Genomic DNA, 22764 nt, shown 5'->3' on the forward strand with positions numbered 1-22764 from the left:
GAACCCATGGAAATTGAGGGAAATCCTCAAATTTGATAGGCATGTCCGTGAATGTATCGATTTCTCCATCAATTACGGACCGATTTTCAAAATTATTTTTTGTTTGAAAGAGTATACTCTCGAGGTGGTCTCTGATGCTGTGCCGGGTTCGTTTCGGCAGGTATCACGTGAAATATAGCAAGGGCAGCCTAACGGTTTGACCTACCGCCTCCCAAACAGAGGGTCGATAGCTCGAATCTGGACTTGCACCTCTGAGTTTATGTACGAAATTTAATGGAGGAAGCCAGTGCCTAGCAGTGAGACTAATATGCTAACATCTCGTGAAATTAATTTTTAAGTTTTAATCAAAGAATATTGAAAAGAAACATCTGTGAGATTTTAAATGGCTATCATCTATTTTCAGTTTACACACGTAGAACTTCGTCTTGTCGGTAGGTGCCTAATCGAGTGAAGCACATAACACGTGTCCAGAACAGGCACACAATGTTTGAATACTTAGGTAATGAAATAGTACCGGACAGGCCAATACTGAAACGCTAGAATAAGTAGAGTTATTCTTTGGCCCGCAGCCAACGGCCCACGCCATCGACCGTTACGCAACCCTCGGGGTAGTAGACATTACTGGGCCATTGACTTCCATTTCGGCTGTAGTACTTTCCCAGCTTTCTCCTTAAATTTTGAATAACGCCAGTTATACACTTTGCCAAAGTCGTTTTGTGCGTCTGGTGTTTGTTTTCACGCCGTTTTACGTCGTGTAAATAAATAAACCCATCTTCAGTTTTAAATTAAATCTGTTATTTTAAATTAAAACGTGCAGATATTTCATCAAATTTTAACGGTATAGAGTAATAAATCTTTTTTGTATTTGATACTGATTTAAATATATTCGTTTTCACCGAAGGCTCGCTTGATATTTTTAAATTCTTGAGATTTATTATCGTGCCATACAATGCGTAGCGATGACGTACGAAATTGAAAGTTACTGGAATTGCCCTCGGGAATGTGTATATGGAAGAATGAATGAAACATTGCTTAGTAAAAGTTAATACACGTCGGCGGTACAGAACGGTGTCCTGGATAGAATTTTGGCGAAACTCCAAAATCGAATAGCAAAAGTTCTTGAGCTCATTGGCACAACAATACAAACAAAAATCTAGTTATTTGGAAAAGCAGACATAAAATATTGATTCACGAAATGATGAAAGGGACAGATTAAGACGTGATGCAGAGTTAATTTAAATATTTGTGAAAATGATTGTACATTTATAGTTCCAGAGAAACTGAACTTAAGAGAGGGGTAACTAGAGTGAGACAACATTTTCGACGATAGTTGCCCTCCAAATACACAATAGGTAGTCCTGGCTGCCGGCCAACTTGGTGACGTTATTATGATACTGGAGCATCGATCTGACCAGCCACAACTAAATGCTCACATTGTTATCTGTTCTATCTCATTATGAACTAAAGAAGTTCATTATAGCACTTAACTCGCCGGAAATATTTTTCAAATTTGCTGCTATTTAGCTTATACTTCATCGGAACCGTGAACAAAATTTGGTCATTTCAATTTTTAAATAATTTATGCTATATACTAAAAAATCATAAGGTACATATTACCTGTACTAAGTATTTACTAAATCGACAAAGTTCAATGTCTTCACGAGTTTTATGTAATACATAATCTACTTTTAATGTCAAGGGCTGAATACCCTCGGTCTTTTTATAGCAGTAATTTTCTGTTTATGTACGCAATCTAACTTTAATCGTAATAAGACTTAACTACCGAATCTTGTTAAAATAGCCGGTTAATATCCCAGGAGCAGACCCAAAGCAATAAAACACTATTGTTACTTTGAAGCACTGAGCAATAGTTTAGTCTAGGCCTGACACAATTGGAGAACATTTTGAACAGCCTTTATCGCTTAGGTTTTAAAGAGACTTATTGATTTAAGCTATTCCACGTTGCTGACTTTAATTTTTTTTTAAATGTGGAAAGAACGTGTAACATCTTCTATTATTATTTTTTTAATGAAAACAGAGAACCAGCCTTATTTACTCATGACTTGACTTGAGGTTCTTTTCAATACAATAGTTTGGTCACTGACTCAAAATTTATTTGTAATTAAATAATTTTCAGGTTGTCTATTTCTCCCGCCAAGTAGTATTGTGAGCATTACTGCTTTCCGGTTTGGTGAAATTACAGGCACATGGGACTTATCGACTCATGTCTCAGAGTGACGGACGCAGTGGCGGTGCCTCTAAGAGCTTTGCGATCTAAAACTCTGAGTGGCACTGCAACTGTTATGGACAGGCGTGTCGCTGACCACCAGGCGCACGACTTGTTCATCCCGTCACATGGTATTATAAAAAAAATTCAAAATAATGTTGGAATTTTGTATGTGTCAATAAAATATACGTTGGTCGTTGAAATTTGTTAAAAATAATTGTGATACTTCTATATAAACATACCAATTATTTACCTGATTGCGAATTAGGGTAATTTAAACAATTAAGACAATTTAGAACGGTTCATTTCTTAAATTGGTCCTACCGAGAATCGATCCCGGGATTTCCTCATCTAGCGTCCACAGTGCTAAGCGCTGGGCCATCGAGATCATGAACTCTGTAACTTTGACATAACATTTTTCCCGTTTAGCTAGGTACAGAACAGCTTTTCACTTGCTACGATCCTAACACACATCTTTTACGTCATCAACAATATTATTTAAAGTGTAATCAATTTACTTGTTCATACAGGTTTTGAATAATTATTGTTATATTTATGGACAAAATTTGTATAATTTATTTAAATACGTTATTTGTTCACGCACATCGATAGGAAATAAATAGGGTGAAACTTTCTCATCAAAAATGAATCCCCAAACTTTCTCGGTATAACACGATCGTAAAGAATAAGTATTTCTGCGATACAGGATTCGATTACCATAAAGAACGATAATTTGTTACACCTAGAAAGTTACATGAGAAAATATTTTCCTTTTTTTATCGATCCTCGTAGTAAGTATAACAAAGTAAGAAAAGTTTTTAGTTGCCATCTGCAAAATATTAATGTCTGAAGGGATCCTAAAAACGATTTTAACGTTCTTTTTACATGACTTAGTTCGAAATAAATAATTGAAACGAACTCTTAAATAATGACTCCAGTTAGTAAAAATCTTTACTTTACTTTAACTTGAAATACTACGTTTTGGTAACCATATGAATGAACTATATATAGTGTTAGTATTTGTATCGCTAAACTTAAACCATACTTAATGACTGCCTTCAAGACAAATAGCATGTAAAAATTATGAATATTTAGAAATTACGCGATATTTCTTGAAAGTGAAAGTTAATCCGGTCAATGTGTTATCCGTTAAATCCTTCTTACGGGGTCAATCCCCGCCCTACACTATAGCTCCTAACCTGTATTTCAGCCTTTGATTCTACGCTTTTTCACGATACAACGCGTGTTTTCATGCCTTATGAATGAACTTGCAAATTTTTTGTACAAGAAAAATACTGTGTAGTTTATATACAATAAAAAAAAGAAAATTACTTACAGAATTTGGGGTAAATCCGTGCTTTTGAAGATAGGTAGCGCACAAGCACTGCAGCGAGTACAGACGTACGAAAATGGGCAACTAGGAGAGTGCTTTTTGAAACACTGAAGGAATATACATTGGGCGGCGCATGCCGGATATGGTATTGATTTTGGGCGGCAACGTGCCCCGATTGTTGCGCCATCTACGTCAAACGTTCACAGAAAAAGCCATCAACACTTAACGCGCCACGCCGCTAGATGGCGCTTAACTCAAAAACCGATATGCATGTTAAAACATGTTGCATGCGTGTTTCAAACCCAAACTTATTTTCAAATATTGGTCCTAACCTTTGTCCTAATATTTGTCCTAACAGTATAACACGTAGGGGCTAAATCAAGAGATGTTATTACTATTCTTGTAATGTACAGTATCGCAGTTATTTAGAAATAGCTTGTCTAGAGATTTCCTAGTAATGAGTTACCTACGTGACGTTGTATGTGGTAAACTAATTAAGAAATATACAAAGATTTTAAAATTAAAATAAAACAAAAAATATAATATTCTACCTAAACTTCTACCTAATTATGGTTATCAAACAAAGATATGTCTAATAGGCAAATCTCTCGTTGAACTCTTTTATATGGAAATACTAAACATCACATTATGCATGGTAAGTCACATTATTGGAAACTGTTAACCAAAAGTAAAGTTTTGTTGTTGAAAAATGTACCATATGTCTTTCACAAAACTTTCAAATTTTCAGTTCATGAAAGTGACATTATTTGTAGCTTAACCTGTAGCTGAGTGTAAAAAATGTATGTATAAAATATTCTTCATGATAATACATACCAGTATTGAAAATATGACAAAATAAGCTAATGTACAACAGGCGGCTTTAAAGCAAAATAATAATTTCTAGCAGGCTACCTGTCAGTAACTTAATATCCTAAAACTATTTCGCAGCCATATAAAATGTAAGTGACGCAAACATAAAATGTAGGTGGTAATCCAAACTAATATTATATATGCGAAAGTAACTCTGTTTGTTACCATTTTACGCCTAAACCGCTGAACCAAAATTGTTGAAATTTGATATAGACATAGATGGGACTTAGGAAAAGGACATAGGCTGCTTTTTGCCATAAAAAGAAATTTTAAAGGGAGTGTAATACGGATGAAAGTTTGTATGGAGAACCAATAAAACTATGAAAATTAGTATAGTAAAGTAGGTTAATCAAAGTACTTATTATACGCAGGCCAACCCGTAGGCACTAGATAGTAATGAATAAATCCAACAATATATTTGTTTTAAACTATGAGAAAGAGATAATTAAAGTTAAATTTGTACTTCGATAGACTAGCAATCTTGATAAAGTTTTGTAAAGCCATAAAAAGGATAAAATACGTAAATCTATATGCTCGTAGTAAAATACGGTTGAAATGAGTTGAAGTTTTTGTGAGGCTCTTAAACCAGCAGTCAAGTACTAAAAACGAAAAAGACGGTAGACGTGGTAGGGCTATCGAAAGGATCTCGAGGTGGTATACCTGCGCGTGAGTTTGTGTGCGTGCGGGTGAGACGTAGAGTCGAGAATGTTCTGAGGAATGAATATCATAGTATAGCTACGTATAATTCAATATATTGAAACTATTTAATTTCAACTTTTTTATAAATAAGAGACGGGAAGAACAAATCGTGCGCCTAGCGGTAAGCGACACGTCTGTCCATAACAGTTGCAGAGCTTTAGATCGCAAAGATCTGAGAGACACAGCAATGCCCCCGTCATTCCGTCACCCCGAGACATAAGTTGACAAGACCCATGCGCCTTCAAAACAGGAACACAGTAATATTCACATTACTGCTTGGCTGATAAGGTGGCAGTACTTTCCTAGACGAAGTCTTTCACAAGGAGCTCTACTACCTGTATTATACTGCATATTGACAGAGCGTTAATTGCACTACATTTGAAAACTGTTCAAATGTAAAATGTGGCAAAGCGTTTAAAATAGAAAGAAACGTTTTGGAATATTGGAACTCGATTTTACGACGTTAAAGCGCATGATACAAATTGATACTTAGTAACAAATATACTTGTTACTATATTATCATGACGTAAATGTAACTGATATATTATTAACAGGTATTGCAACTCTACATACGGGTGTGGGCGTATGTCGTAACGACTGCCGGCCGTAGACGCAACGTTGCGTAGCCAGGTCTCGTTCACACTCACTACTTTATGATTATTGCTGTTCTGAACTTAACTTTGGAACATTATTTTGTTAACTACTTTTAACATCCTTTGTGATTCTGGTAACGTCATTGCTTCGAGAACGTATTTCTTTTACATTATGAAGGATTTTACAAAGACCTTTGAAACGTCAAAAAACATTGCCTCATGAGTATCAGGGATCAGTAGTTTTGATACTTTTTTCAGGTCGTAGTAGAGACATCTCTATTACGACCTTAAAATAGTGAGGCCCCATATTCCGACCCGTCCTGTTATTGCTTAGATTATTATTTTCTCATACGCCTCGTGAAGATATCTAAGCTAGCTAAGAAAAATTTCGTTACTATGGCCACTGTACGTCCACAAAAAAGCAGCAGGTGTGAACGCTGGCGAGTCCCGCAGAAAGTAAAGTTTGTTGTTCTCCAAGTCGACTGCGAGCTCTGCACTCCGCAGTGGCGCTCCGACCCGCGCTCCGAACGCACGTCATGATGCGCTGACGACCTGTCAAAACACGATCTGTCAAAAAAACGAACTGTCAAAGTGTGCTCTGTGATACTGTCAAGTGTTTCCCTCAAAATGTGGCCGTTGTGGTGTCTTCTTGCCTCACTGTTGGCTGTGCAAGCCCAGGTTAGTTCGAAATTTAAATTCTCCAGTTGATGCAATAGCCATTATCAATACTGCCCGTACCTTTGTGCAGGTAAACTCATAAATAGATAACATCACTTGACTAAATATAACATTTTTAATAACTGTTATGTTATTAGTATTTACTATTGGTATTTTTTTTATTTAACAGCAAAGTAAAGAGCTTAATTACGTAACTTCTGAAATCATAGATCGTGTGTGATTTTGTTTAGTCTATCGGAATATTACTTAAGCTGAAAGTTTACTAATATAACTTCAGATTGAAGATATTTTAACAATAATTATTTACCTCAAAATATTTTTAAATCTAGATTAAGAAAAGTGAAAAATTATAAATAAAAATTCGTCATTAGTAACAGAGTACTCTATTTCCCTACTCAAGAAATTTGTTTATTTCCTGTTTTATTGCTTGAATTCTTTATTAACCACAATCAATTGATCATGGACAAATTTACCTTCTATTATACAAGGCCAAATGTCGCCAACTCTAACTCCGTAATTAAATAAGCAATGTTCTATATCAATAACTTTTTAATTGTGGTATAAATTTTATTTTACAAATATAGTACCAAAATACTTAATGCCCATAAAACAGTGAAAGTTAAACACTCAACAGAGCATTAAGCCTAACGAAATTAATCATAGGAAAACCTTGAAGGTAACGTAATAATTTGTATCGTTCTTTTAAATAAGATACAATCAATATTTAAATAAAGTTATGCGAAGATGTTACGCTTAATATTACAACGTATTCATTCATAATATATATTATAAGTCAGTAAAGGCATTATGAAGCGAGTAACCCAGTTTGGATAAAATTCACATGGTGTGTAAAGTATGTTTAATCACATGGCCTAACAATACGGTAGACGTAACATATTGTCGTATTATGTTTGTTTAAGTTCAGGGTTTTCTAAAGAGATGAATTACTAAGATTTCTACACATATTACATAGATAATAAATTGGGTGAGATCCAGATTCTCTATCACATGTGTTATCTAAACTTATATCTCGCAAATTAAATGTAATATAAACTACAAATGGATATTGCGTTCTTATGTTTTCGCCATTGTTACACATTATGGTTTTTTTTGTTATAACGCAAAACAAAACCTTATAACCGCTCTTACAAACAATATAGCCTTTTTAGAAGACTAATAAGTAGTTTTAATTTAACATAATTTCTTAAAATAAAAGTAACTGATATAAAAAAAATTGTTCATCGACAAAATGTCTTTTAATATTATTTAAAGCGAAGACACTTTGTTCGTGTGTTCATAGTCTAATTAACACTGTCACTAATCTATATAATATCTATATAATATAATATATATAATATATCTATATAATATATAAATAATATTTATTTTATTCACTGTAACTTAATGGTTTAGTTCTTTTTAGTCTACACACCATTATTTGTATTATCTACGGCTGTATAAGCTCTATATTCACGTGACGATGAAGTCTATGTTTGTGAGCTTCGGCGTATTTTTTATAACTTTCTATGAGTTTTATATCAAAATTGTGATACAGATCCTCGTTTCGTATATACCAAGGAGCATTCATAATTGTCCTCACTATTTACTAAACAAACAAATATTTCGGGCTCTTTACGGACTATCACAAAAATGAAGTTTTTTTGGTACTAAATACGGAAATTCGTAAAACTTACTTTACTTGCTTGTTGGTTTACATGCACGCAAGCATCAACTACAATACAAAAAAGTATTATTTCAAATTGAGAAATCTACAATATCTATTACGTTGAAAATTTCCTTCATGCTGTTCCTTGTTCCGCGTGTGTATTTACCACAGACCATATAAATTTACGTTCGCCAATCAACAAGATATAAAAACAAAGTATTAATTTTTAAATTGCAAGTTTGGATGCTAAGAAATGACGTAAGGCATAATATGAACGTCGAATTTTGTATTACGAGCCCCACACTATACATTATAGTTAATCTCTCAATGTAGGTGCCCGCAGAAGGTATGTAAATGTAAATGAGATCGGAAGGTTGATCAGCTGGCCGCCTAGCGCCTGTTTAAATACTCCATTTCATACGCCTCTTCACTGTCATTGTTTAATTCTCGTCCTCTTTTAGCCCCACAGAATATTTATGACTTAAGTGGAATTATTTATGTACCTTCCTTTGAAGAGAATGCATGTAATTTTTTATTTACATACGTATTGATACACGTCGAAACTTAAATAAAAATTATATTTTTGGAGACAGATAGGTATAGATAGAAAAAACATAAACAACTTAGTCATGTAAGGAATTAATTCATCAAACTAAATCCCGGACATTACATTCTAAATGACTTATTCATCAAGAACGTATGCCCTTCTCGGATAAAGTTTTTCCATATCTACAAAGTTTAAATATATTATTAATATATTTTACTTTATTTTGAAATTCTTAAATTATAGACTTACTAGATAAGCTCACACATCAATCGCCAGAGCAAAACCAGTCTTCGACATAGTGCTTAATACTGTAGATTCTTTGTTGCCTAAAGAGTGTGTTAAAGCGAATCATGCCCCCCAGTTAGCCGAATAAGGCAGAGTTGTCGATCGACGCCAATGCCAGCTCGGTGGCAAAACGGCGCGGGCGCAAGGCTATAGACGCCTACGCATCTTACACTCCTACAATGTGTTCAAATATTTGCACATTCGCTTATGGCGTTAGTGTGCCACTTGAAAGTTTCAAAATTAATGTAAACGCAGAAAGTGGAAAATATGCGTTAAAATCATTCAAAAATGCGTGAATATGTCTAACATACAAAATCAGTACTTAGAAGTTATTTCACATACCTAATGATATTTACCTAAACATACTATTCAATATTTACGAACCTTCATATGTAAATTCGATTTCTAGAAACTCAGAGTACTCGGAGTCTTTGAACTAAATATATAGCCAAGTTTTCGTTACACGCGGTAAAGGGAATGTTAAGTAACTAAAGTTGTAGGTAAAAACGTATTAATTATTCTTAAAATAGTAACTTGTAAACTATGCGTAAGGACATTCATTCATGGAAGCGTATTGGTGATTCACAATTGCCAATTGACTCATCTGTAAGTGACTCAATTGTAAAATAAAATAATGTCAACTTTTAACACTCTTTTGTCACTTTAAGAACGTGTACTTTGTTGCTAGATATAACTCTTCTGTAGGTTAACTAGTTACATGATTATATAAGTGAAGGATCATGGATGCATTGCGATGATATCCATGTTCGTACAAACTTCATTAATTCTACCATCCACTATTGTAATATGTTAACAACTATCTTAATACTTAATAGGACTTGCCTTAGAATTGTTTAGTTGCCAAAATGTAGATGAATTATAGATTTACGTATAGATTTTTAGTAGAAAAACAGCTACTGGTAACAGAGTTCGTCCATGAAAGTATAGCCGTTTATTGTGAAATTAACATACCTAAACTCTGGATTTCAAAACCAAGATTTCAAGATCAAGATTATAAAAAAATAAAAATATTTAAATGATATCTATAATATATGAGGACTGTTTTATTGTGTATATTTGTACCACCTTTTTTAAACCACATTTTAAGTTAACAAATATCATTAATACATTAATTTCATTCATTCATTTCCTTCTTTTTGCATCCAGTGTAGTGGCTTGTCACAGCCCACACTTTGCTCTAATCAATATAGTTTTCGGTAACAACAGGGCAACAAAAAAACGACGATCGACGACGATCGACGATCTATTCTAATAGGTCGTAAAATCATATTTTAAAAAAAAAAAACGTTAATATTTGAGTTTGTTTGCGCTCGCAATATGATTACCAACCCTCCATCTACGCTTACTTCAGTTTTTTAATCTTCATGTTGAGGACTCTATTTTGCGTAACACGGAAGTAAACAATCGTCGTGGCCCCAAGTTCAGAATCATTTTGTAAAATAGCTTGAGATCCTAGTTATGAAATTTAAGAAGTTTCGAGTCATATCAAAATGATCATTGCAACCCAAAGTTCAGACCGACTCTTCTGCATATAAAATTGCACCTTGGAGATTCTATTGCTCTGTACACTAGGCACGCAACTTATTATGGTTAGAATACTTGTCAAACAGAATGTATTTCAAGGAGACCCGACTACTTATGGCATTCGTTACGTAATATTATCACGCGATACTTTTTATTTTTGCTCAGTGAAGTAGGTTACATTTAAATGTATCATCATTTATCTCATATTTAATCTATTATGTTAGGTATACAGGTGTATAAAAAGTTTGAATTGTACGATTTGATTAGTTTCATGACTTTGAAGTCTCCTGCAAAAAGTTCTGCCTCAGATACCTATTTATAACGTCGATATATTATTGCTTTTAAAGAACTAGTCAGTGTGACAGGCCAACTAGCTTTTGTTCCTACAAATTTTTTTTTAAATTTTAATTACCGAATATTTTATCCATGGAAACAATTCAAACTAAGTTCTTATATGTTGATATATATAACCCATTACACAAGTTAATTTAGACATGCCCTCCACTCGGTGGAGCGAAAAGCAAAGATACTTATTAACAACAATTCTCTTGTGGAGTCGAAACTACAAAATCTCGACCATAGCAGAAAAGTAGCATGCTTGTAGGTTTTCTATCGGCTATATTTAGGAGAGTGTGCGCAGGAACGTTTCAATGTAGTTCCACCTTCACCGTTCCTCCTTCGATCGACTAGAAGTTCCGAAACACTCCATCCTAATGTCGTTATTATACCATTCATTCGCATTAAGCGCTTTACTTCCTCCTTTCTGATGCGTACGGCAAAGGAATGGAATATTCTACCAGCTTCTTCTTCTTCAATCTGTGTTTCCCAAAAGCAAAATTTGGGGCTATTCAAGGCTAGAGTGAATAGGCATTTTTTAAGCAAACTCATACCAACGTCGGTCACATCGTTGCTTAACAACAGGTGAGTTTGTGGCCAAGCGTGTGTCTATTATTTATTAAATAACAAAAGATAACATTGGTGGTGATGATAAAAACTAATTACATTTTATTCTATTATAAAGGTATAATCATGTAGGAAAGGTTTTTACTAGTTAGTGAAGTAGGTTTAATCCGTCCGAGAGACACACAATGTCCGTAACGATGTTGATACTGTATCGTCCTAGAGCCACTCGATGTCTCTAATATGCAGCTGTGTTTTCATCCACTATTATTGAATATATTCAAAATTCATAAAATTTTATAACTTTTTTAAATTTGAAAGAAAAAGACAAAGCCGTAAAGGACCTGGTGTGTCTTTAGAACGCGTAACGGGTTAATAGGCCCTATATTTTGTACGTTTATGTACTAACGGTATCTGAATAACTTAGTAGTTCCTGACAACAAATAGAAACTGTCTAAAGAGTATATAAAATTATCTTTCCGTGACGTTATGGAAGGTTTTAAGCTACTGTAATTAAGTACAGACGCTTCATTATAGGTAGTAGCGGGAACGATGTGGCAGCTTTTCTATGATTCTCAATTTTTAAAGTAATCAAAGTGACAAACTTTCGGAAGGTACTCTAGCGGAAGTGGTAGCTGCTGCCTATTGGCATACCTCTCCTCCGCCTCCCAATGAGTAGCTATCTACCTTTTTGAAGCGATCTATATTAACCCATATATTAATTTAATACCTCATTCTGATGGCACAGTACAATACACTACAATACAATCAGTGCTGTTGTAGTGCTCCTAACGAACATAAATCTTAATTAAATGTTCAAAAACACGAGTTTCGTGCTGAGTACCAGAACAACCCACAGGTAAATCAAGTAAATTCAATGACATGACATCATATGTACGATGACAAACAACAAGAGACCCATCGACAGATAGGACGTCGCGCATTGCATACCTATGTGACGTTCAAGGCAAACTTGACACCAACCGCGCAGTTTAACGGCTCTACAACATAAAAACAAATTGTAAGAAATCTGTATTTGCTCAGTTTTTGACACTCAAACGTAGCAAGCATACCGAAAACGGTAATAAGTATTGGATTATTGAATTCACCACCTCACCTCTCTACATCATTAAAAAAAAGCGAATAATAATTCTTTAGTAGTAACAGAGCTCCTTGTGAAAGAGTTCGTCCAGGAAAGTCCACCTTACTTATTACTGCCGCCAATCAGTAATGCGACCATTACTGCGTTCTAAAGGCTAAGGTAAGTGTGAAATTACAGGCACTTGGGACTGATCAAGATATCCCTCAGATCTTTGCTATTTAAAGGTCTAAGTTGCACTGCAACTACTATGAACAGGCGTGTCGCTTACGACTAGGTGCGACTTGCTCGTTCCGTCACTTAATATCACAAAAAAACATATTTCACTCTACTTTAAAATAACGAAAATTGCGCTAAATTATTCGACCTGCGTTCACTTCGGTGATCGTGACCCGAAGCGAGGTTGCTGCTTCCTCTTAATTGCCTTGTTTAATTTTAACCTTATATTTAATATCGCATCTTGTCATTTCCATCGCATATTTACATTGGGTCCAAGTGCGCTCACTTCTAGCCTCCAAAACATCAGGCGTCTCCGTTTCCAAGTGCCTCTTTTTATATGTTCTTTTCCATACGATCTTCTTCTAGTCGTATCGATGGCATGACTATAATGATTGTCCTCGCCTTGAAAATATTTACCAATCGGCGTATGGTACTCGCAGATTGTTGCTCAGGGTGCGCCAAATGTAAAAGAAAAGAATGGTGTTGCGAGGAAGTAACAGTAGAGCTCCTTATGAAAGAGTTCGTCCAGGGCAGTACTGCCACCTTATCTATTTCTACCGCCCAGCACTAATGTTACCATTGCTGTGTTCCGGTTTTGGAGAGTAAGGTTGCTGCTGGTGAAATTACAGGCACATGGGACTTGTCAACTTATGTCTCAGCATGACGGGGACAGTGGCAGTGCCCCTCAGATCTTTGCAATTTAAAGTTCTGAGTGGCACTGCAACTGTTGTGGACAGGCGTGTTGCTTACCATCAGGCGTATAACTTGTTCGTCTCGTCACCGTGTTATTATAAAAAAAAACTCGTTTCGTGCACCCCAAATTCGTCAAAACTTGAAACAAAACTTAACAAAACATCGTATATTTTACATCACCTCGTTCACGCTTACGAGGTGTAACTTAGATTAAATTGCTAAGAATGGAGGCACATTGAGGGTATCCGAATTATTCTACATACTGACTTTTGCTAGCTAGTGGTCTGTGCCTGTACATTCGAAAGACATTCGCCGCGCGTGCGCAGTGCACGCAACGCTCTGATTGCGGTGCGAGCCCGTAGGCCGATCGTGCTTCGATAACACTCGCGGAAGTGCTTGGCCTGCATCCACCTCCATATTTTAACTTAACCATCCTCTTCATCAATCAAGCCATCTTGCGCAACTTCCAATGCACGAAGGAATTTAACATATACAGGGTGTAATCGTTAAGTGTGTCCTGGAGCTTATTCCATAAATATGAGAAATATCAAAAACCTTTAAACTGACATCTAAATTACATTATGAAATGAGCAAAACTACGTCAATAACTTTTTAAATATAACTAGAAACATCCAAAATATTAACATTAAGCGCGCCCATAAATTTAATGTAATATACGTAGAGAGGCTTTAGACTAAGAAGTATCTAACAATAAATTTACAGATAACGAAACTGTTATAAATGAAGTAATAAAGTAATATTTTAAATAATTGAATATAAACAAAGTGATGTTTATTTTTAAGTAAGTAGATACAAAATTTGATATTCAAAACAGTTTTTCGAAACTAAAGCCTCTCTAAGAATGTCATATTAAATATATGCGAGTGAATAACGTCAAAATTTTGGATATTTCTAGTTTTATTTTTATAAAGTAGCTTTAATCATTAGGTAACGTACTTTCGATATCAGTTGTAAGGTTTTTGATATCTCTTATATTCACGAAATAATCCCCTTGGCACACTTAACGATTACACTCTATATAAGCATCACCTGTGATCATCATTGCTTGCATGACTTGTAGCTTTTTAGGGACGACTATCCTCTTGTTTGCATTTACAGCGAATTTGTAATAGAAACGAAGAATGTTCCCATTTTATGAAAGTTTACTATAAAATCTTAAGAATTTCGCACCCAAACTTGTAGTTGTATGTTCAAATAGCTCTGCGTTACTTTATCTCAACAACTTATGACAGGAAGTGTGACAAACTATTGCTAAAACCTAAACAATACAAGTGTTAGTTAACCATTTATACAATATTTTGCCACGATCGTTACGTCAGCGCATGTCCAACATGTTTCGCGGCTTATCTGATTTGCAGGCGTGTCCGTGACGCATTGTCTTTGGTCGACATCTTCGAACGACAAGTATTTCACGCAAGAACCTTGTCGAATCAATATAATATACGCTGAAAGCAGACTGTACAAGGCAATAGGAATTAGATACACTAATTGACTCAAGTTCAAATATTTTATTAAATGCGTAGAGTAGTAAACAAGTAGTTACTACATTTATTTATTGAGATGTTTTTATTAAATAACTCCAATGCAAATGAATAGAAATTAATACAAAGAAGAAGATAGATAATTTATTTCGTCGACCCGGTAGGATTTGAAACCACAACCATGCTGGACCGTAGCATTGCTCTAACCATATGAGTTAGTGAGTCCAGGGGGGTCTACCATAACCTTTCCAAATACAATCTTATTTCAATGTAAGCTTAAAGTAAGCTTATTATAATATATTACTAATATTCGTACCATGACAAACCTCTCAACCAACTAATGTATTATTACTAAAGTGATTGAAAGAACGAATGATTTCTATATATTTGTCTTTGATTTTGAAATAATGTCTATTCCTTAATAAAAATAGGAAAAAAATAACGCTAGTTCATACTATATAATGCCATCTCTTTCTTTTTGATGTTCCGAATCGTCTTATCCTAGTATAATGTTTAAGTACTTAATATTATTTACATTCAGGGAATTTTAACGGTTAAAAATAGAAAAGTATGTACTAATAAAATCTATTAAAATTACGTTGTTTTTTTTTAATTATTTTTCCATATTTTCATGAAGAAAAATAAATAAAACAAGTTGAGTCTTGATGGTCACGTTGTGGGTTCGGAATAATAGTCTAGTGTCAACTGTTAGTATCGCCAAGGAGCATACAGATGTCGCTGTCATAATTTTACGAAATAAACATCGCGTATTTTTAATTAGCGATAAATGATTTCCTATGTACTATTAAATTAAAAAATTAACAAAATATTGAAAAGATACGTGGGGCGCACTATAAGTTTCCGGAATGAATAAGAAAAAAATACTAGAAACGGTCAGAAATGAATTTATTGTTTCTCAAAATATTCTCCATTAGCGTTAATGCACTTTTTCATACGAATGAACCAATTTTGAAAACATTATGTAGCAATCTCTGAAACATATTTTCCATACTCTTCGACAGCCTCTTCAGGTGATGAAAATCGTTGACCGCGTAACAGGTTCTTAATTTTTGAAAATAAATAAAAGACACAAGTGCCAGGTCGGGACTGTACGCGGGATGGCTCATAAGGTCAACGTTGTTCACCTTCAAAAATTCATTTGTCTTTCTAGCCATGTGAGAACTGGCATTATCGTGGTGCAAGATGATACGGCGTTTACGGATATTTTTACGGAGTTTGTCAATAACTTCCGGCAAAACAAATGGTCGTGTACTAATCACTATTCACGGTACAATGATTCTCCAAAGCAACAGTAGCCACGTGTCCAGTTTCATTAAAAAAAGAAGCAATCATCTGCTTAGAGGCACTTTGCACGCGCGCCACTTTGGTTGGTTTCGGCTCATCTCGAAAGACCCATACGCTCCATTGCTGCTTTGTTTTGGGATTGTAACTATAAATCCATGTTTCGTCACCTGTTACTATGTCCCACACCAAATTCATGCCTATGCCTAAAGATACCCGAATCTCATGGTATGTCACATGCCTGTCTGTTTGCCTGTTCGTGATCATACGGCGCACAGCATCGATGTTTTTGTTGTTCACAGTAATGGACGGGCGACCATCACGAAATTCGTCACTGAGATACACACGACCGCGTTTGAATTCTGTAAACCAGTTATTAAATAGTCCTCTTGCATGGTGCTTCATCGCCAAAAGCAGTTTGAAGCCGAGCGAAGCTACGCTGAGCTGTTAATTTACACTTAAAGGCGTAGAAAATCACACTACGAAAATTTTCACGAGTTAAATCCATAGTGATGTAGACAACCAATTTCTACAATGACGCCACAATATAAAAACAAGTGACAGTCAGATAAAACAAACTGTATTCTACAGCCAGGGTTCCATTTTCAAATGTTTTAATGTACTTTTTAAATATTGTTTATGTAAGTGGCCAGTTCCGGAAACTTATAGTGAGCCCTATGTATGTATATGTAAATAAATAAGTTCAACTTAACTTTTAATAATTACAAATCAATATTTAGACAATAAATTGGAAAATAATATTGTTTCCAATGCATCCGTGTAACTATTTTAAGATTGTTAAACTTGACATAAGAACAATATTACTTTAATGTTAAAGTCGCCTCATAGTACGAACTGAGTGAATGAATAATCACAAAGCTGCCAATAAAACATTATAGTTTTAACATTGTAATAAGCTTACTTTAAGCGCGTCATGGTACGAAAAGTTAATGTAAGGTTAAAGTAACCTTGTTTTAAGAGGTTGTGGCAGGCCCCCTGTTACCGAGTCGTCGAAATTGTCCTGTGTTTTTGGTATAGGTCTTTGTATTGACATCTAGTGCTAGCAATGCTACGGTGCAGCATGGTCGCGGGTTCAAGTGCCACCGGGTCGACGAAATATTTCTGTGTGTTTCGATCTTTGTATTCATAATCAGTTCTATATTTATTTATATATTTTTTTGTTAAAGTAAATTCAATTTAATTTGAAATGTTATCATGATCTTTTCGGTGAAGAAAAGATCGTGATGAGACCTGCACGTCGAAAAAGGTTCACAACTCTCGAAAAACGATGAAGTCTGTAGCCTAAACCCTCGCCTGAGAGAGACTCTTGCCCAACAATGGGGTGTATAAATTCTCCACTGCAGTCAATTCGGGTAACTTTGAACATTTTTTGCGTTTTTCTAATAATTTCACATTTAATTATGTTTCTTAACAATTACTTTATTAACTGAATAGTGTTCTTTTAAGCCCTTTTTTCGTTCTTATAGAAGGAATTTAGTAATTATTCAACAAAACTGTTCTAGATTTGCTCCAAAAGTCACATTCAAAGTTGCCTTGAATTTTGGGTGACTTTGAATAAGATTAGCCTTCGATATGGAAACCGTATATTTTCTAGATATTTTACAGTTTGTGTAAGATTATACGACATATTCATGTTTTTTAGATGTGAATCTGCCCAAATATTCCTGACAGTGCGTTCAAAAACGACATTTGACTTGGTATTGCCGTAATAAAACGAGACGAACTAATTTAGTTGAAATGAAAAACTTGTTTTTTTTTAGATTTTTTAATTAATGCGAATAAAAATGAAAATTTTCTGTTTAATAATAAATTCTACGCTTATTTAGCTATCAAACGAGATCAAAATGAATCACCTATAACAATTATTTTAGGCAAAGTAAATACATAACAAAAATCTATTCACCCCACTCCTTGAATAAAATGTCGTCATCAATATAAATACGGTCGCCTTTTCTAGATAGCTGTTGCTCTTTTATAATATTCACAATATCGGCTTTATTAACTTGACATGTCTCAACGTTAGAGGGCCAAGACCAACCTCCTAAAATGCATTTTTGGAGCACTGAGACAGTAATTTCCAAAGGAGTAACTTTTAGAACTCTCCCTGGAAACAGACTACCCTCTTCTCTAAAAACACAGTCAAACACATTCAAAGTTACCCAAATTTCTCTGTTTGGTAACGTCGTCAAAATCTAATTCGTTTTACGCGTAAATACAAAACCAAATTAAATTATTCTTTAAAAAAAGCGATATATAAACCTCTACTTAAGTGTGGAAACCAAAACGTACCTGTCAATATTCAGATTTATATATTTAATTCCGATTCTAAAACTGAGCAACAAATCACACCAAACTACTTTCGCCAAGAAATAACCGCGAAAGTTTAAGAAAATACAATTTAACATTACTTTTTTCTTTCATAACTGTCGTTTAACAATTTTGTTCCGATTTACACAGCTTCAATACTAAAAATAAAAGATTGCTATACATAAAATAAATTTTTAAATCTTTTACGCAACTACGTTCAAAGTTACACCACGATTCAAAGTTACCCGAATTGACTGTAGTACAAACTAGTACTACTAGTAGTGGAGTATTATTATATCCCACTGTAGACAACGGGCGACCACAACGTTATAATCGATACAAAGATCGAACAAACTCAAAGAAAAACTTCTTTGATCCAGCTGGAATTAAACCAACGACATTTTCGTCAAAACGCGAGCTTTCGCTCTCCCAACTGAGCTTCGGAACTCATCAGCAGACCTTACGAATTTCACTTTGAACTTGCTGCAGATCTTTTGTTCTTGGTTTTAACGGCTTTTTTGCCGTAGTGAGTAACGACTTTTATTTGAAATGGATATAAACGCCTGTCCCTGGAAATTATAAATGAGTAATAAAGATGATGATAAATGCCTAAAAACAAATTTTCATTATTAAGTATCTATACAAACTCAAACGGTTTGGTTGATTCCGCCGTGAAAGTGTTGAATCAACCATTTTGGAAAAAAATATATAGTAAAATTGAAGATATGCACTGATTATTATATATTGTGAAAACACGATTCCTAATAATTTTCACGATAGAAAAAAAAAAACTTACCTCGAAATTTTACAAGAAAACCGCTCTATTTCATAGGTACTTTACATATCATTGACTTACAATTATATGGACGTCGGGTCTGCGTTAAAAAGTGTCCGAACTTATAGGACGTTAAAATCGTATACAGAGCGTCATTCACGCTATAGTCTTCGTTTGTTCGACCAACAGCGAAGCAAGCAAAATTAGACAGTACTGCCATGACATTACAATTTAAATTCAACGTTTTAGCTTTTTCATATTCCTTTACATGTCACTACGTTTAAATAGGTTGACTTGGCACATTTTTTTCGTGGTTTTTGTATTAGACCCGTCGTCCATTTATTTGTAAGTGAATGTTACATATACCAAATTTTCTTTTTTTTATAACAACTTAACTAAATAAAGCACGTATAGTATGCGTTCAGTGAGACGGCCCCCTACTAGATGGAGGGATGAACTGGTAAGGGCGGCGGGTAACCGACGGATGCACGTCGCGTCCGATCGGCTGGTCTGGATATCTTTGGGGGAGGCCTATGTTCAGCAGTAGACGTCTTCCAGCTGATATGATGATGATGAGTATATACGTTTACATATCATTTGATATACGTTTTTGAAATGGCTTTAATCTAAAATTTTAATCTAAAAAAGAAAAATAATTCTGAAATAAAGCCAGGGCCCTGCCTCTCGACCCAACCAAAATGTACCGTATTAGTATGGGAAAAAATTTAATTCGACCTGACGGTCGTATCGAATCTTAACCAAGACTCTCATTGCTTCGGTTTTTTGGAAAGTTCATGTTACGGTGATAAATGCAACCAACAACTTATTTATTTCAGGCATTTAATCATTATTGAACGTGTCAGCCCCATTAGAAAAAACAATGCATCAAAAACGCTTAATAGATAAATGAAAATACTAACCTAACCAAAAATGTATAGAAAACTTTCGCGACACTACTTGCTGGCTCAGACAAAACGGATTCAAACCATCTAACATTAAATGTACCAACTTCTTTTTTGTTTTAAAACAAAAATTACTTATATTCCAAAAAACTAGTTTTTAATTTCCATAATATTATCGTCGTTTATTTATAAGTCTCTTTAGTTCCAAACATGTCGTATAACCCAGGATATGTCAAAATATCCCAAATCGCTTACTCGTGACACACTTTTCGCAACAACTAAAAACACTACACAATTTGCCTTGATAGCACAGCGGTAGGTAACGATAGACAAACGACATATCATTATTTACGGCGATCGACTAGTCGCCGTAGTCTACGGGTTGTAATCACCATTGACCACTTCCTACACGGTTAACAGCCCATTCTAACAATACGCCACCACTTCCGTGGGAAGACTTAATTCGAATGTAACAACGCTAAAAGTGTTATCTTGTTTGTTCGCTTGATGTTGTTTTGTACGATTCGAGTATGAGAAAGACATCAACGCTGTCGTCCCCGATGTACAAATCATTACCCAGTTCAAAATACATTAACATAGCGGTTATTTTCTTTGTCTTAAAATAAGTTTTAAAGCTATAATTTACCATGATTGTGCTCAATGATTTATCTATAAGATGTCTTAGGCCTTAAAAAAAGGTCGTGATGGTCAAAGTTTAACATTCGATCCGTCTCTCTCTAAATTATACAAGCAACCTAGACTACGAGGCAACTTCTTTGTGGCTTTTTGTAACCGAAATGTTTAGGTTTATAGAATAGAAATTTTGGTTTGGGAATAAGAGAAATCAAGTTAGGTAATTGAAGCTTTTAATTTTATTTCAGATTTTTTTTAAACTAATTTATTTTTCAATTATGAATGATCGAATCAGATTCTCTATCGATCGAATTCTATCGAATCTTCTCTATCGAATCAGATTCTCGAACTTTTTGGATGGCATTATTTCACATAAATTCAACCAATTCAATTTTATTTCATTTGCTAGTGAACTGAATGTAACCCATATAAATCTACCATCTCATGCCGAGTTTTTAATGTTGTAATACATTTATAACCTAAAAAAGAAAACAACCTCAAAATTACATCTATTGCGAAGTGTCATTGAAATTGGTTATAGGAAAATGGGTGAATTGCAATAAAAAAATTATATTTTCTTCAAATTGCAATGAAACCACTACTGAGGTACCCCCCTTCCCAGAAAAAAGAATCATCAATCAGTTCACAAATGTTGTAAACAGATGTTGTAATCTTTTTTAAATCGGTTAAAAACTAGTATTTATTATGGTACTTTTATTTATTACGGTAAATATTATTTTATAGTATTTCTTAATATAAACGTTACGTGTAATATATATATATATATATATATATACATATATATATATATATATATAATATCCGACGAACCGAAAAATAAAGATAATGTCGTCTGAGATCTAACTCAGACTTCGACTATCCTTTATTGAATAATTCTTGCATTTACCACTTTCTTTCCACCTTTGCACCTTCGCCTTCTTTCCACTGACTTCCTTCTTCCAACCAAGATCCAGTATATCCTATTATTTCTTTAATTTATGTAAATACGTACAATATCCTAACCAAACCAATTACCTAGTCTCGACCTAGGGAATTCCCTATATTTATGAGTACTAACTTAATTAACTACGGGGCTAGATTAGAATCAATTTGGAAAAGCTCATTCACCAAATTGATCCCACCGGGACCTTCTTCGAACGCCCACAATGCTGTGGCAGAAGGTTCGGTCCACTAAATTTATTGTAAGAAATGATGAAAGAGTAATATATAAAAAAGGTACAATTATTATGAAACACTCCCAATAAAACTAAATAACACAATACACAATACTCAACCTAAAAGCTAATATAATATAATATATAATATAATATATATACAATAGTAATAGTAATCGACGTGAAGTTTTACAATAAGGAAATGGAGGTGATTTGTGATTTATGGTCACGTACTCTCGCTTCAAGAATTTTAACGGGAGTGACGACGGATTGAACAAACCTAGAAATAGCTAAGGAAAAAGGAATTCGAATTTTAAATGGCAAGGAACCAGAAAAGAGGATGATAAAAAGGTTCAATAACGATGAAGTACGTCAGTGCCGTCACAATGGTATTCGCTGGGCCATCGAGTTCGCTCGTTCTACATAGCTTTCTATCTTCCACATTCAAGATCCTTTATACCAAAATTTATAAAGTATTTCTTTCCAAGCGGAATCAAAATATATTTTTATAACTTAAAGGCCATGTTAAGAAAAGAAATACTATATATTGTCGTTGCTGTCTGGCGTTAGAGTAAAACTAAAGTGACATACTCCCGGAGATCTAGGTAATCATATTTAAAGCACATAAAGTGCATCTACAATACTGTACAGCATCATCGCTTCTACGATCACGACCTTGGTATCAATAAAAAACCAGTTCTGTTTTCGTTACACGACTTGATGCGAAACTGGGTTTTACAAAAAAAGAATAAATCTGCAATCTTGAATATCAACCGGTGGTAGCTTCTCGGAA

At 34.5% G+C, this 22764-nt stretch overlaps 1 protein-coding gene across 4 annotated transcripts in view; it reads left to right on the forward strand.

Annotated features, from left to right (window-relative positions):
• Positions 1-6233: 6233 nt before the first annotated feature.
• Positions 6234-22764, forward strand: part of LOC113236499 — a 37019-nt gene continuing 20488 nt past the window's right edge. For all 4 annotated transcript variants that reach the window (XR_003310963.1, XM_026472604.1, XM_026472605.1 and 1 more), the window contains exon 1: positions 6234-6400. Coding sequence is in view for 3 of the 4 variants with exons in the window: in XM_026472604.1 (XP_026328389.1) it covers positions 6350-6400 (51 nt within the window). In the remaining variant the exon portion in view is untranslated. The remainder of the gene's footprint in view (positions 6401-22764) is intronic.

Source organism: Hyposmocoma kahamanoa, unplaced genomic scaffold, assembly GCF_003589595.1.
Source record: "Hyposmocoma kahamanoa isolate Upper Pololo Valley unplaced genomic scaffold, ASM358959v1 92, whole genome shotgun sequence".
Classification (NCBI taxonomy): domain Eukaryota; kingdom Metazoa; phylum Arthropoda; class Insecta; order Lepidoptera; family Cosmopterigidae; genus Hyposmocoma; species Hyposmocoma kahamanoa.